The sequence below is a fragment of the Telmatherina bonti genome (genome assembly GCF_933228915.1).
Source record: "Telmatherina bonti genome assembly, chromosome: 18".
NCBI classification, from domain to species: Eukaryota; Metazoa; Chordata; class Actinopteri; order Atheriniformes; family Telmatherinidae; genus Telmatherina; species Telmatherina bonti.
This window is the reverse complement of record NC_136616.1, coordinates 15,897,206-15,911,802: the sequence shown is the minus strand read 5'-3', so window position 1 is coordinate 15,911,802 and position 14,597 is coordinate 15,897,206. Positions and strand designations below refer to the sequence as shown.

Genomic DNA, 14,597 nt, shown 5'->3' with positions numbered 1-14,597 from the left:
ACAGTTTAAAGGGTCAATCTAAAGATCCAGATGGACTCCTGACGACACAGTCGAAACAATTAGTAACCATACTTTCCAGTTATACTCCCACATTAAATCCAACAGTTTAGTTCTATTCTACAGTCATTTAGCAGACACTTTTATCCAAAGTGACTTACATATGCACTCATATCCCGATAGACACATTGGGGAGGCAACTTTGGGTCTTAGTGTCTTTCCCAGGGACACTTGGGCACATAGTCAGGGGAAGCCTGTAATCGATCCCCCAACTGTCCAGAAGGAAGATGACCTCTCTTCCTACTGAGCCAGCCCGACAATATAGAATTGAAACAGCAGCCAGATGTCTCTTTTTTCCTAACTTTGTCCACTACTGATTTAATCATATTTTATGTTAAAGTGTTTATTGGGATCTTTTCTTTATCTTCAACTGTTGTACATCAAGGGTCTTAAATCAAATCAAAATCAAATTAAACTTTATTTCTTGAGCACTTTTCATGCCTCAGGCAACACAAAGTGCTTTACAAGATAAAATCAAGTCATAAGGATTAAAAGAAACAGTGGATAAAAAGGCATTTAAACAAAAATAGACACAAGCTCTTTCCACACACTCACACACACACACACACAAGAACATAGAGCAAAGAACCCCCCCACATTCCCCGAAAACATCATTCCCTGAATACTGTCTCTTTAACTGAATTCTGGTTAATAAAACAACTAAAAACATTAAGTAAGTGATAAAAATTCTGACTTGGTGCTGATGTGAGGAGACAATACCTCGGGATCCATCCACACCAGGAGCCAGTCCCCCGCATGCTCACAGGGGCCGCTGCCACAGCAACCGCACAACTCCCAGGCAGCAAAGGGGCCACCCCGCAGCCGTGAAGCTGCAGTGCTGGACCCAGCGCCACCCAAACAGCAGCGGTCATCATGACAACAGCCCCCAGAACAAACAGGCAGGGCCCCCAGCGTGCAGGATCCCCATAAGGAAAACACTGGAGTTAAAACCAGAAGATAAATAACCTTAAGAAGCAGTAAGAAATAAGAGCAACAATAAAAGAAAATATACATATATACATAGAAGGATTTCACAATAATGTATTAAAAATAAGAAATCTAATAAAACATTTTAAAAATAAATAAATTAATAAATGAAGTAAATTAAGATAAGTAAATAAAATAAAATAAAATTAAGTTAAATGCTAAGCTAAAAAGGTGTGTCTTGAGCCTCTTCTTAAAAACATCAACAGTCTCCGCGGCCCTGAGGCTCTCTGGCAGGCTGTTCCACAGTCGAGGACCAAGACAATGGAAAGAGGTCTCACCGTATGTCTTAGTTCTGACTTTAGGAACCACTAAAAGGCCGGTACCAGAGGACCTCAGGGTCCGCGAAGGCTCATAATTAAAAAGGTCGGATAAATAAGAAGGCCCAAGACCATTAAGACATTTATAAACAAGTAAAAGAATCTTAAAATCAATCCTGAAGCGCACAGGAAGCCAATGCAGCGATTTTAAAACTGGTGTAACATGTTCTCGCCCTCTGGTCCTCGTCAGAACTCGTGCCGCTGAATTCTGTAGTAATTGTAGGCTGGAAAGAGACTTTTTAGGAAGACCAGAGAGCGGGGCGTTACAGTATTCTAATCTACTGGATATAAAAGCATGCATCAGCACCTCTGTGCTGGCAAGAGAGAGAAATGGGCGGACTCTGGCAATATTTTTTAGATGATAAAAACCTGTTTTTGTTACATTTTTTATGTGTGGAATAAAATCCAGCTCAGAGTCAAGAAGAACACCCACATTTCTCACACACTAGGAGGGGTTAAAATGTTACAATTTTGATAAAAGGATCTCTCTCTTGCCTTCAGGACCGATAATTAAAACTTCAGTTTTGTCCTGGTTGAGCTGTAAAAAGTTTGCTGCCATCCATGACTTTATATCTGAAATACAATTTAAAATCAGAAAAATACAATTTCTTAGAAAGCAGTTTGTAGGAGGGCATAATCTCCCTGCCCTTTAGTGTCTGAGTATTAATCCTTATGGTAACGTCAAACCCTTTGAGTTTTGTCTCTGAGGATCATAGTGTTTCTGTTAACATATTGTTACAGCTGTTTCCTTATTTGAAGGATAAATTCCACAGCTCTCAGATCAGCTGCCACTGTGGAACTCTTAACTGTGGAATGTCATCTTACCATGACTTACCATCTTGACCTTATCACAAACTCCCTCCACACCTTTAAGATCGAGCTGAAAACCTTCCTTTTTCATGATTCTTATAGTTAGGATATGAGCATCTCCTGAGTTGGAGTCTGCATGTACGGGACCCAACTGTCCAAGTTATGGTCTTTGCTCTTATAGTTATGGGTAGTCTAGCCAACCATTACTTATGTAGCAATGGGGATGTTACCTGATGCTCTGTGAAGCACCTTGCTACATTTCTCTAATGTAATAATGTATAGATATATGAAAATATTGCCATCTCTAACTAATTTCTTCTTTTTTCTGAAGGTCTTCCTGAATAAGTGCAATTGTACATGTTGTTCTGTCTTTCCTGTCGTCTCCACCAAAACCAGTTGAGCCGGGTTCTGCCGAAGGTTTTCTTCCTGTTAAAAAGGAGTTTTTTCCTTCCCACTGTCGCCTTGTGCATGCTCAGGATGGGGGATTGGATTGAAGTAATGTTTTGATGCAATCAGCTAGTTTGTATTATAAGATATGTATGAATTGACTTGAAAGGATGTGTATGTAAAGTACCCTGTGACAACATTGTTATGAAGTAGCGCTGTACAAATAAAGCTGAATTGAATTGAATTGAAATTACCATGACTGAACCAGGACTTCCTTTTCCCCTTTGCAGCTGCACACCTGTCTGCCTTCCATTCACACCATCTCTGGAACCACACAGACACCACTCACCTCTTCCATGTCTACAGAACTCTTGCTGGACCAAGACCCTGAGACACTGCATAGTTGCCAAAATCTTCATTCTCTGTGTCTGTCGGCTATTTTGTTTCACAATGAAGACTGTATTATGTTAAAACACACACGCACACACACACACACACACATATATATATATATATATACATCTCTTTTTAGCAGACTGTAACGTTTTAGGTAAAAAATTTCTGGTTTGTTAAAATTAAAGTCACGCCGGCTTCTGTTGTTTTTTTTTTTTATCCCAAGGCACTTCAAAGAAGATGCAAATCCAAATCAAGATTATTTATATCAGTTTGTACATCAAGTCAATAAAATGGGCTACATTTACAATAAAGAGAAACAAACAAAAATAGTAAAACCATTAAAAATCATGTTAGCACAATTAAACTGATGCACATAGAGAGGGTTTAAAAGACATGAAATATCTCAGAAGTCTTAAAAGAAAATATATCAGTCTGGACAGATGCATTAAGTTAATTCAAACATTTGATATCCACTGGCAATTTGTTACATTGTTTGCAACATACAGCTAAATGCTGCTTCTCCATGATTAGTCTGCAGTCTGGTCTGGACTCCAGTGTGAAATCAGCAGTAACATGATATAACATGGACTTTGGCTAGTATTGGAGAGACATGTTGCTCCTGCAGTGTGTAGTTTTTCAGAAAAAGTCACTTATAAGTTAGTTTGAATTAAATAGACGGTGTAAAAAGAAATCTATATCTGTCCTTTACTTTTTTGGTTTTATTGGTTCTGACATGTTTGAACTGTTTTAATTTCTGCCAAATATAGTGGATACATAAAAATCAACTTCATTTGCTACTTTTTTGTTTCTCTTAACTTTGGAAAAAGCCTGAGCAGGTAGAAACTGTACACAAACTTACTTTGTCTGAACAGCACTCACATCAGTAACAGCAGTAAAAAAAAACAACAACACAGGTTAGTATGCAGGTTTTTTTTTCTTTTTTAACAAGAAAGAAGTTTAAAGGGGTCTTATGATGGTATTTGGAGTTTTCTGAGCTTTCTACAGTGTTACGGTGTTGAATCCTCATCAGACATGTGAACAGCACCGTTTTTTATCACCTAAATGCATGTTTGAGTTTAAGTTCCAGGACTCTCGCCATGCGGTTTCCATGGCGACGTCCCGGGGGATAAGGTTCGGTGATTGGTTACCTTCTACTGGTTAACAAGGGCATGTACAAATACATCAGGCGGGTGGAAAACGTTGGATAAAGTTATTTCCAACGATGGCTGGTGAGTTTACCAAAGAGAGACATCCTGCTGCATTCGTTGCTGTGGGTTGCTGTTTTCCACTTCGTTTTCAGGGTCTGATTCAGGTTCCAACATGTAGGGTTGTATGCTGTGTGTTGATGTTGTATTTTGTTTTTTTATTGAGTTCATATGAGCCTAATCCTTCTGTTTATGAGATGTTACAATGACGGCGAAAGCAGTTGCGGTGCGCGCTCCCGATGTAGTGCAGTGGCGGGAGGCGGGGCTTAATGCGGAAGAGTCTCAGTCCACTTGTTTTGCCCGCAGGCTGATCTGACAGCCTGCGGAGAGGGTCGGTCTGAAGTAAATACAGCGATTTGTGGCAATAACTGGATCAATCCCAGCCCTTCTGGGCTCAGAAATAAAAATAAATTAGCCTGAAATGCACATAATAGTTCCACTTTAAGATTTAAAACAGATGAAATTAAACTTCTCATCATCTTTTTTTTTTAACCACTTATGTTGTCCTCCTGTCTCCATGGCTCCAGACATGTCACAGTCATCCCAATCTTGACCTGAAGCCCAGTTCTTATAGGTGACCCTCTCATCACTGACCCAGAACCAGAAATCCAGGGTGCAGGTGTAGTGCAGTCCCGTCCAGACAAAAGGAGTTGTGGCATTCTTGGCTTTCTCCTGGACCCATCTCTGCTCATCCAGGTTGGTGATGGAGACCAGGTCACGGTGGTGTTCCCTGCAGTAGTATAAGGCGTCCTCCCAGTTCATCTTTTCTTTTATCAGGATCATGGTATCTGCCATGAAAGCAAAAGTAACAACAAACGATATCTTCAGGCTCTTACTGGGAATGCCTGAGGTTATTAAAAACACCAAAGGTTTTGACTTCTTCATGGTAAAAGAAACTTAGAGTTCTTGTAGATGTGACCTGCTGTCAGTGTCACACACACGTAGAACAACAGTCTGCATGAGAAAATAGCAAATTAAAAGAGATCCAACTTTTTCCAGTTAATGCCTTAACCATCGAAGTTTCAAGATGATGACAGCTTGTGCAAAAAAAAAAAAAAAAAAAAAAAAAAAAAATTCTGTTTGTGTATTTTAAAGTCCCAGAAGAGAGGCCTCTCACTGTACTTGTGGTTAATAAGCAGATAATATATGTTATTATTATATCAGAAAAGCATTAGGTCCGTCATGCACAGTAGTATTAAAATATGAAACATCTTGTAAAACAGATTGTAAAAGATTTCACAATGAAAAATACTTTCAAACATTAAAAGTTAAAGGAATGAGATTGATACAGATATGTATGATATATGTTGTCTGATCTTCATAAATCATTAAAAATCTCACCGTCGTAACAAAAGAAAGGTTTCTGGTCAGAACAGTTGGAACTATCCCAGCTTCTTGAGTCCTTCATAATCACACCACATTGTGGTTGGTTCCTAACACCACTGTGTGTGAAGAAATGAAAAGGAAACATGTTTTAAAACACTTTTCTACAAAACAACATGCTGAAACATGAATGTGAACATACTCTGTAACGTCTGGATGCCAGTGTCTGAAAGAAAAGCTGCTCCCATCAGACCATCTGCAGGTGTCTCTGAACAGACCAATAAATGAGACCTTTGTGGAGCTGTTCACCAGGCTCTTCAGTTCTTTATCCTTTAACTGGTGTCGTCCACTGACCAGGTCTGTGTGACGCTGTCTGCAGTATATCTGAGCTTCAAACCAGGTTTTCTCTTCTTTAATCAAATGGAATTTCTTTGTTGCACTTTCTGTGGAATAAAGAGACAAACTCACATCATAGTTTGTATCTTTTAAAGTTAAAATCCATAAAATTCCTCTCATGGCAGTGGGACATCAACATCTTTACTTTAATTTTCCTTCTGTTCAAATCTAAATGTTGGAATGAAATAAACCATCAAGAGTTTTTTAGTCTGTTGAACTTCAGAATTAACATGAGATGCTGTTCTTACCGTTGTAGCAAAGAAAATAATATTTCTTTGTCTTACAAGGATCATCTCCCCACTTAAAGCTTTTATTGATGAAACCACAGTTTTCAGGTGATGTTTCAGTTGCTTCTCCCTCTTTCCATTCCGTCTCACTGGCATTGAACTCCACACCAGGCAGAGACCAGTGCCACTTTCTACTGTCATCATTTGGCTTGTAGAGACCAATCCATGCGTCTTTGCTTTCCATCATGAGCAGTCTGTTCATGTCTGCCATGTTAGTCACTGTTGCCAGGTCAGTGTATCGTTTCCTGCAGTACTTCTGGGCATCATTCCAGGTCTTTTCATCGTTAACATAGTGGTACTCATAGAGGAAACATTTGATGAAACAACTCTGACCTAAAGACAAAAAGGCAAAATGTCCATTAAAGCCACCTGCAGACAACCCAGCTCATGTCATGACACATGAGCTTTACTGTCTTAGTTTACTGTGGACCTACTTACCCATCAGGGTGAGTAGAAACAGACTCAGCTGCATGTTTCCACTTTCTCTGTTCAGTTGGACTTATTCACTGTACTGGTGGAAGACAAATGAAGTTATTTGAAACTCTTAGTTTTACATTTAGGAGGTACAATGCAAAACTTATAAACTTGCTTAATGATTTAAGTTAAAAATTGCACTCTGGTGTGCATTATTTTCATAAATATGCACATGGAGTTGACGAGTTATATCATTATAATATCACTCTGTTAGGGGTGTCACCACAGCAACAAGTTAACCAACTCTTGAAACCCTGGAGCCCACGCTCTGTCTGCTCGGCTGGGTTGGGTTTTGCCCATCTGGGCCCGTTGGGTCTGTTCCCCCTAACTGCAGGGGACTCTGGCTGCGCCCCCCCCCCACCCCTGTCACTTCCTGGGTGGGTACATCATTTACTCCGGAGTGGGGCGGTTTGGGTCTAAACCTGGGGGTGTCTCCCGGTTATCCGGGTCTCGGGGTCCTCTTGGCCTGCCTTTTGCCTTTGCGTGGGCGGGGCCACATTGGCACGATCACTCTTCTCTGAACACGTTCCACTCTGTATGTTCTGCATGTGACACAGTCACTGAGTCAACAGCAGCAAGTTTTCTTTCTGTTTCTCATTTATATTTAAATGATCATTTTTGGTGCTCCTGACAGTTGATAGCTTAGTCCTCTGCAGGGGGAACATGAACCTAAGGTTGGCTTGTTTGTGTATGTGTGTGTGTATGTGTATTTACATGTGTTTATATAGGTGAATGCGTATGTGTGTATATGCATATTTGTTTTTCTTTCACTCTCTCCTTGTCTCTATTTCTTTCTCTAGGAGGTGTTTTCTCTTCTTTCTCCTTCTGTCTTTCTTCTATCCTCTCCGGTCCAGTCTGACAGTACAAACTCTGTATTACAAACAGTTATCAAGGGCATCATCACACCAGTAAAGCTTCCTTTGGCAAAGTCAATTTTCTCAGCAGAACAGCCTCCAGACCATCATTGTGCTTGCTTAAATGCTAGAATAAACACACACACACACACACACACAAAAAGTCTTCTTCCCTGCGCCTCACAGATCCCACATTTCAGTGCTGTATTTTTGTGAATTAAGTTAAAAGGTCCATCAAATATTTGCAATGTAATCGTGGCTTTTATATTAATTGATTTATTTTTTAAAAAGCACAATTATTTTAAATTACATCAATTTCTGAAACTCTTCATCAAACAAGCTGCATCAATTCTCAGTATAAGGGATTTCTAAATATACTTTTGTTTTTATTTGTTTTATTCAATTCAAGCCTTGTTTTTATTGCTTTGTGTAGAACAATTAAAACAATAAAATCTTGCCAGCATCAATCCACATCTGGCCTTTCTTGATTTATTTGTATCTTATTATATCTTATTTGTTTATTTGCTTTTATTCACCCTTATTTATGTATTTATTTCTAAATTATTCATTTTTATAATTAATCTTTTATTATTTGATTTTATTATTATAATCTTTGATTATTGTGATGATAAATCACATTTTATTTGTTTCCTGTTTTATTCTTTTTGCTAGTTTTATTTAAATGAAAAATATAAATTGTTGATAAATTTAGACATTATAAGAAACAATAAATTACTAAAAGATAAAAATGACTGAACATTTAAAGTACTTTCCAGTCCTACTGAACTGACGTCAAATCAAAAGATGACGGATCTTACTTACATCCTGGCTTTTCTTCACTCCCCAATCTGATGTCTTTACCTTCGATGCTGCAGTGTTGATGGGAAATGCTTCAACTGGAAATGTTGTCCTTATATTTAATGTTCTGGCTGCTGTACTCATTTGAATTGTAGATACATACAAGAAGCAGTGAAAAAGCTTTGCTGAATGACCTTTCTGTCAAATATGGGAAGTTTCTGTATCATACTTAGATGCAATCAGCTTTGTTTTGGGAAAGACATGCAAATCCAGAACACCTCAATTTTGCCCAAAAGAAAAAAAAAAAAAAAAAAGCCCCATCTAAATAAATCCATCTTATAATTCCCAAAAATGTCAATTTATCGAATTTTAAGTCATAATATACAAATATTTTCATGATCATAATTTCAAAATAATTCTTTAATTTTATTTGAATTTCAACGAATTGTCATCACAAATAGAAAACTTTAGAAATACGGTACAGTTCGAAACAGACCTGGTTACAACAACATATCGGGGGGGGGGGGGGGGGGGGTGTTAGACGTTTTCAGGGGGCATATTTTTTTCCATCCCACATTTTATCTCAGACTGCCTGATCCTGTTTATGTCATATATACCAACTTGGTGTTGGTGGATGGAGCGAGACATGATGTCCCAGATGTGCTCAACTGGATTCAGGTCTGGGGAATAGGCGTGCCAGTCTATAACATCAATGCCTTCGTGTTGCAGGAACTGCTGACACACTCCAGCCACATGAGGTCTAGCATTGTCTTGCATTGGGAGGAACCCAGGGCCAACCGCACCAGCATATGCTCCCACAAGGGGTGTGAGGATCTCATCTCAATACCTAATGGCGGTCAGGCTACCTCTGGCGAGCACATGGAGGGCTGTGCGGTCCTCCAAAGAAATGCCACCCCACACCATTACTAACCCAGCCAAACTGGTCATGCTGGAGGATGTTGCAGGCAGCAGAAAGTTCTCCATGGCGTCTCCAGACTCTGTCATGTCTGTCACATGTGCTCATTGTGAACCTGCCTTCATCTGTGAAGAGCACAGGGCGCCAGTGGTGAATTTGCCAATCTTGGTGTTCTCTGGCAAATGCCGAACGTCCTGCACGGTGCTGGGCTGTAAGCACAACCCCTACCTGTGGACATCAGGCCCTCATACCACCTCATGGAGTCTGTTTCTGACTGTTTGAGCAGACACATGCACATTTGTGGCCTGCTGGAGTTCATTTTGCAGGGCTCTGGCAGTGCTCCTCCTGTTCCTCCTTGCACAAAGAAGGAGGTAGCGGTCCTGCTGCTGGGTTGCTGCCCTCCCACGACCTCCTCCACATCTCCTGATGTACTGGCCTGTCTCCTGGTAGCGCCTCCATGCTCTGGACACTATGCTGACAGACACAACAAACCTTGCCACAGCTGGCATTGATGTGCCATCCTGGATGAGCTGCACTACCTGAGCCACTTGTGTGGGTTGTAGACTCCGTCTCATGCTACCACTAGAGTGAAAGCACCGCCAGCATTCAAAAGTGACCAAAACATCAGCCAGAAAGCGTCAGAACTGAGACGTGGTCTGTGGTCACCACCTGCAGAACCACTCCATCATTGGGTGCATCTTGCCAATTGCCTATAATTTCCACCTGTTGTCTATTCCATTTGCACAACAGCATGTGAAACTGATTGTCAATCAGTGTTGCTTCCTAAGTGGACAGTTCCATTTCACAGAAGTGTGGTTGACTTGGAGTTACATTGTGTTGTTCTAAGGCTAAGGCCTAAATGTGTTAAAATAAACTGTGTCCTTCAGTCCACATTAAATGTGGTGAAAATCAGTTTTGACCAAGTCTGTTTCTTTTGCTGCTTTACAAAGCAGTCACATTATGTCATGTTATGTCTCAGCTTATATTCTAGGTTCCTGTTTTATTTTCTAGTGTTTTCTCGTGATTTTTTCCTAATTTGCTTTCCTGTTCATTAATTCACCTGGCTTCATTTAGTCCATTCACTTCACTTGTGTCTTATTTTGTTCCTGTATATTTATACCCGTTGGTTTCTGTTCCACATTGCTGGTTCATTGTGTTCGGTTCAGGTTTGTCATGCCTTCTGTGTTTTCTTGCATTCGGTTTTTTGGCTTATGGAAATAAAAGTCCTGACTCTGCATCTCTAGCTCCCGTCTCAGATTTTGGGTCCTCACCTCCACATTGTGACATTTTTAAAAATATAAGCACACAAAAAAGAAAGTTATGTCTTCTGATGTCCTGATGTGAGCTTCCAAATCACTGCTTTGCATGTCATGCTTCACAGACACCAACACAGAAACGGGCATTTTGTTTTTTTTTTGCTGTGGTTTGTCTATGAATTTACATTTACGTTTCTGCATTTACATATTGGACGCAAATCCAAAACTCAAGAACAGCTTCCTGCCTTAAGTGATCGACGCCAAACAGGAACAGACCTGTATAAATAACATTAGTGTCACTAGTGGTACTTATGCCACTACTGTCACCCGTGGCAAAAGTAACACTACATAACTAGTCTGACTAGTGAAAGAATTTGTCACGGACCAGTTAACAAGCCAGATACACACTAGTTTTACTAATGGAGTTGATACAATTTACCACTGAACTTGTTCATGAGTAAGTCAGAATGTGTGCTACCTAATAACAAGTAATATGAAATGAGAAGCTGACTTGAATAACTATCCTTTTTAGATCCTCACTTGTCAATGAGTCAACATTTAGGTCTCACTAGAGAACATGTAATATGAAAGTATATTCTAGCTTGTCAACTAGTAAGCATGTTACAAGTTAGCAGCTACTGCTAGTTGACGAGTTGCATTTCCACTGGACTTCATATTAGTTTTATTATACGTTAATAAACTGGGTGGGCTTTTATGAAATCCTGCAGATCCAATTGGTTGGCATTTTAAATTTTGAGCTGGGAAGCCAATGGGATGCCTCAAAGACCCTTTCCCTCTCACCCATTTATTTGCATGATTAATTAGTCTAATTAGGGAGCATTGTATTCTTTCACAAGTCCACGCGTGATAATTTTGACACAAGCAGAGAAAAAGTGTCTCTGACTAGTGTAGCTTATCTGGGCTGATACCGTTCAAACAGGACAAGACGTGTTAGCTTCTACTGGTTAGCATTCAGTTAATTCATGCTCACCTACTAGCTGCAGCTAAAGGAGTAGCCATTAAGGTATTAATGCTAACACATTAGCTGATATTTCATGTACAAAGCATCAGGACAACATGGAGCAGTTCGTGTAACACGTTTTTGTAGTAACATTTACATCATGCCGAGTTCAATAAAACACTTCATGCTACTACCATTTACATATTAAAATGATAAGATGTAAGTCATGTCAGAGTTGATCAAATTATTATAGTGTAAAAGTAGGAAAGACCAATCTACCTATTTAAAATATTGTGTTGGTCATAATATAGGCCTACCTTGAATTTACTACCTTGCTTTTGATTAAAAAAAAGGTTAAAATATTTGTACTATGACCCACTGTGGGCTCCCAGACGTGGATATATTGTCCTTCTGTTTAAAAACATTAAAATACATTCAATTGACTGCCCTGTTTTATACTGACTGCTGACTTTCTTAACCTAATCTGATGTAGATGTTGGGTTTAGGTATAGATATAGGTTGATCTTAAATAGTATATGTTATTTGTAATTAATATTACTGCAGCAAAATTTATTAAAAATAAAAACACTGAATGTGTAGTCTTTTTAGCTCAAGGGTCAAGTATAGTCTTTGCATTGTCATTAAGTTTATAAAATGTTATGTGTAATGTATAACATTTCAGCTGACTGCCTTACTAATTCCCAGCAAATTGTCATCTTTGTTTTTCAGATTGAAATGAATGCAGTTCAAGTTCTGCAAGTTTACCAACGCCATGGAAGCTGTTCAGCTGAAACATTATCGGCCACATCACAGAGGTTCAACATGACTTTGCAAACACAGGGACTGCTGCACTTTCAGAACCATCAGTGCTTTGAAATCACATCTTTCACGATTGCAAAGGACTGTCCAACTGTTCTTTTTTTATGAGCACAAGTTGTCTTTCATTTTTCTTATATTGATAAAAGCACAAGCTGTTTTTTTTTATTTGCCTTTTTATTTGATTCAATGCTGCTAATTTAAATAAAACTAAGGTTTTGAGGATGTATGTTGCATCTGTAATTATTTATGCATTTGATTAGAAGTTATTGAAATTAAATTATGAAGTTGAGCAGTGTGCAATTTTAAATTACTCTTAAATTATTCTGCTATACTAACGTAACCAAATTCAAGTGGATTTTGTGAAAGAATTTGAGTTATTGCAGTGTAAAATGATACATTATTACAACTTATGAAAGAGTTACAGCAAGTAAGGATTAAAAGTTATAACCATGTAGATTGATAAATTAGTACAATTTGTGGAACAGCTACCAGAAGTAAAGATGAAAAGTTATTACAGTATAAAATGATAATTTACTGGAACTTACAATTGAGTTGTAAAATATCTTAATTTAGACTTGAACAAACTCAAAAGCAAAACTTAAAATATTTAATTTAGCTGTTCAACTTAAAATTTTATCAAAGTTTGTTGCCGTGAGATTTTAACTTCACTCAACTTTTTCTTTTTTACAGTGTAGAGATTATCGGGTCTTCACTGGTTAACTAGTAACCCATCTTCAGTCACAGTTGTTCACTAGTGGGATCAAAACTGGCATCTACTAATTAAATAAAAAAGTTTTTGGTCTTTACTAAATCATTAGTTAAACATATATGCTCCTACTGGTAATTTAGCGCACATGATTTGTTGGGGGTGATAACCAGGAAGCTAGTTCTTTAGGATTTCACAGTAAACAAGATGGTGTATCGGTAGGGATACAGGATACATTGAACTGTCTTAGTTCCTTTATTGTAGCCGTTCAAACTTGGCAGTGTTACAACAGTCTGAAATGACAGATAAATCACAATGAGTTACAGACAACAGCAGTACATCTTATTTTCCCAGACAGACAAGTCCACAGCATATATATTCACATGCAATATTATATAAAATCAAAAAAATTTAACTAAACAATCCAGGTCAATCTACATAGTCTGATAAGGCATTATAATCTGGCTCATCTACACCTGGCAGGTTTATTTCTCACATCCCTGTGGGCGAACTAACATGAATGTAGCAACAGCACCACCTTGTGGTCACAAAAAACATAGCTTCATTGTTGCCCGTGTGGCGCACGTCAGTCAGCGCTCTCTGCCAGACTCTCTGACAAGTTAGCACAGAAATAAATATAAATGAACTGGCTGTACTCACCTCTCCTCATTGAATTAACACTGGGATAATCAAACTGGCTTGCAAACATCCGAAGAACACACATCTCCAACAGGATTTCCAAGCAGGTAAGCTTCTCCTTGTTTTGTTTTTTTTTTTTTTTCCTTCATTGAACCATTGAAGCAACAGTTATATGCAGTTCTTTGTATATCAGGTTACAAAAGCAATATAAACCTTGATATAACAGTATAATAACAAAGAAGGTAACAGCATATGGAACATAAAACAGAGCACAAATATTTGTGAGCTAAATGAAACAAAAAGGATACATACAAATAAATAAATAAATAAAATAAATAAATAAAGAATAAAACAGGGACATAGAATTTGAAATTATGGAGGAGAGAAGTTTATATTTGTAAGACTGTGTGGAGGGCAGATAAGAGATTGTTCTTATTATTTTCTATCCGGTTGAGAGAAGTGAGGAGAAAGTCAGTTTCAGTCTTTAAGGTAAGGAAAGATGGGAAAATTCTTTGCCATTTTTGTTTGTGAAGAAAAAATTTAGCTTGCAGGGTAAAAAGAAATTAACGAGGAGTTCTGCTGCTTTATTAGCAGGGTTTTCATAGTAAAACAAAAAGTCCTTTGCAGTAAGGGAGTCGAACAGGTAATCATTTAAACCATTGATCAATGTTTTTGTCTTCTCCCAGTCAAAGAAGAGGTGTGTCAGTGTTTCATTAATGTTCTCACAAAAGGAACAAACAGTGTTTATGTCTCTGTATTTGGAAATACTAACATTTACGGGGTATATTTTAGGAAGACATTTAAAGTGAACCTCTTTTACCTTGTTTGATATGCAATATTTATTGGGTAGAAGCCAAGCTTTCTGCCATTCAATATCTAGAACCAAAGAATTCCAGTAAAATTTCCCTCTCTGTGTAATCTTCCTCTGTGATTGGAAGATCTGGCGAGTGTGACTGTTGTTGCATCTACTGTCTAACACATCAATCCCATTCAAAGTCACTTTACATTT

General features: G+C 38.4%; 1 protein-coding gene across 1 annotated transcript in view; it reads right to left on the bottom strand.

Annotated features, from left to right (window-relative positions):
- Positions 1–6,637, bottom strand: part of LOC306769191 (C-type mannose receptor 2-like) — a gene marked incomplete at both ends in the record, with an annotated part of 52,693 nt that extends 46,056 nt beyond the window's left edge. The window contains 4 exons of the mRNA XM_079257757.1: positions 4,714–4,947; positions 5,761–5,925; positions 6,256–6,498; positions 6,604–6,637. Coding sequence (XP_079113883.1) covers positions 4,714–4,947; positions 5,761–5,925; positions 6,256–6,498; positions 6,604–6,637 — 676 coding nt within the window. The remainder of the gene's footprint in view (positions 1–4,713; positions 4,948–5,760; positions 5,926–6,255; positions 6,499–6,603) is intronic.
- Positions 6,638–14,597: the final 7,960 nt, after the last annotated feature.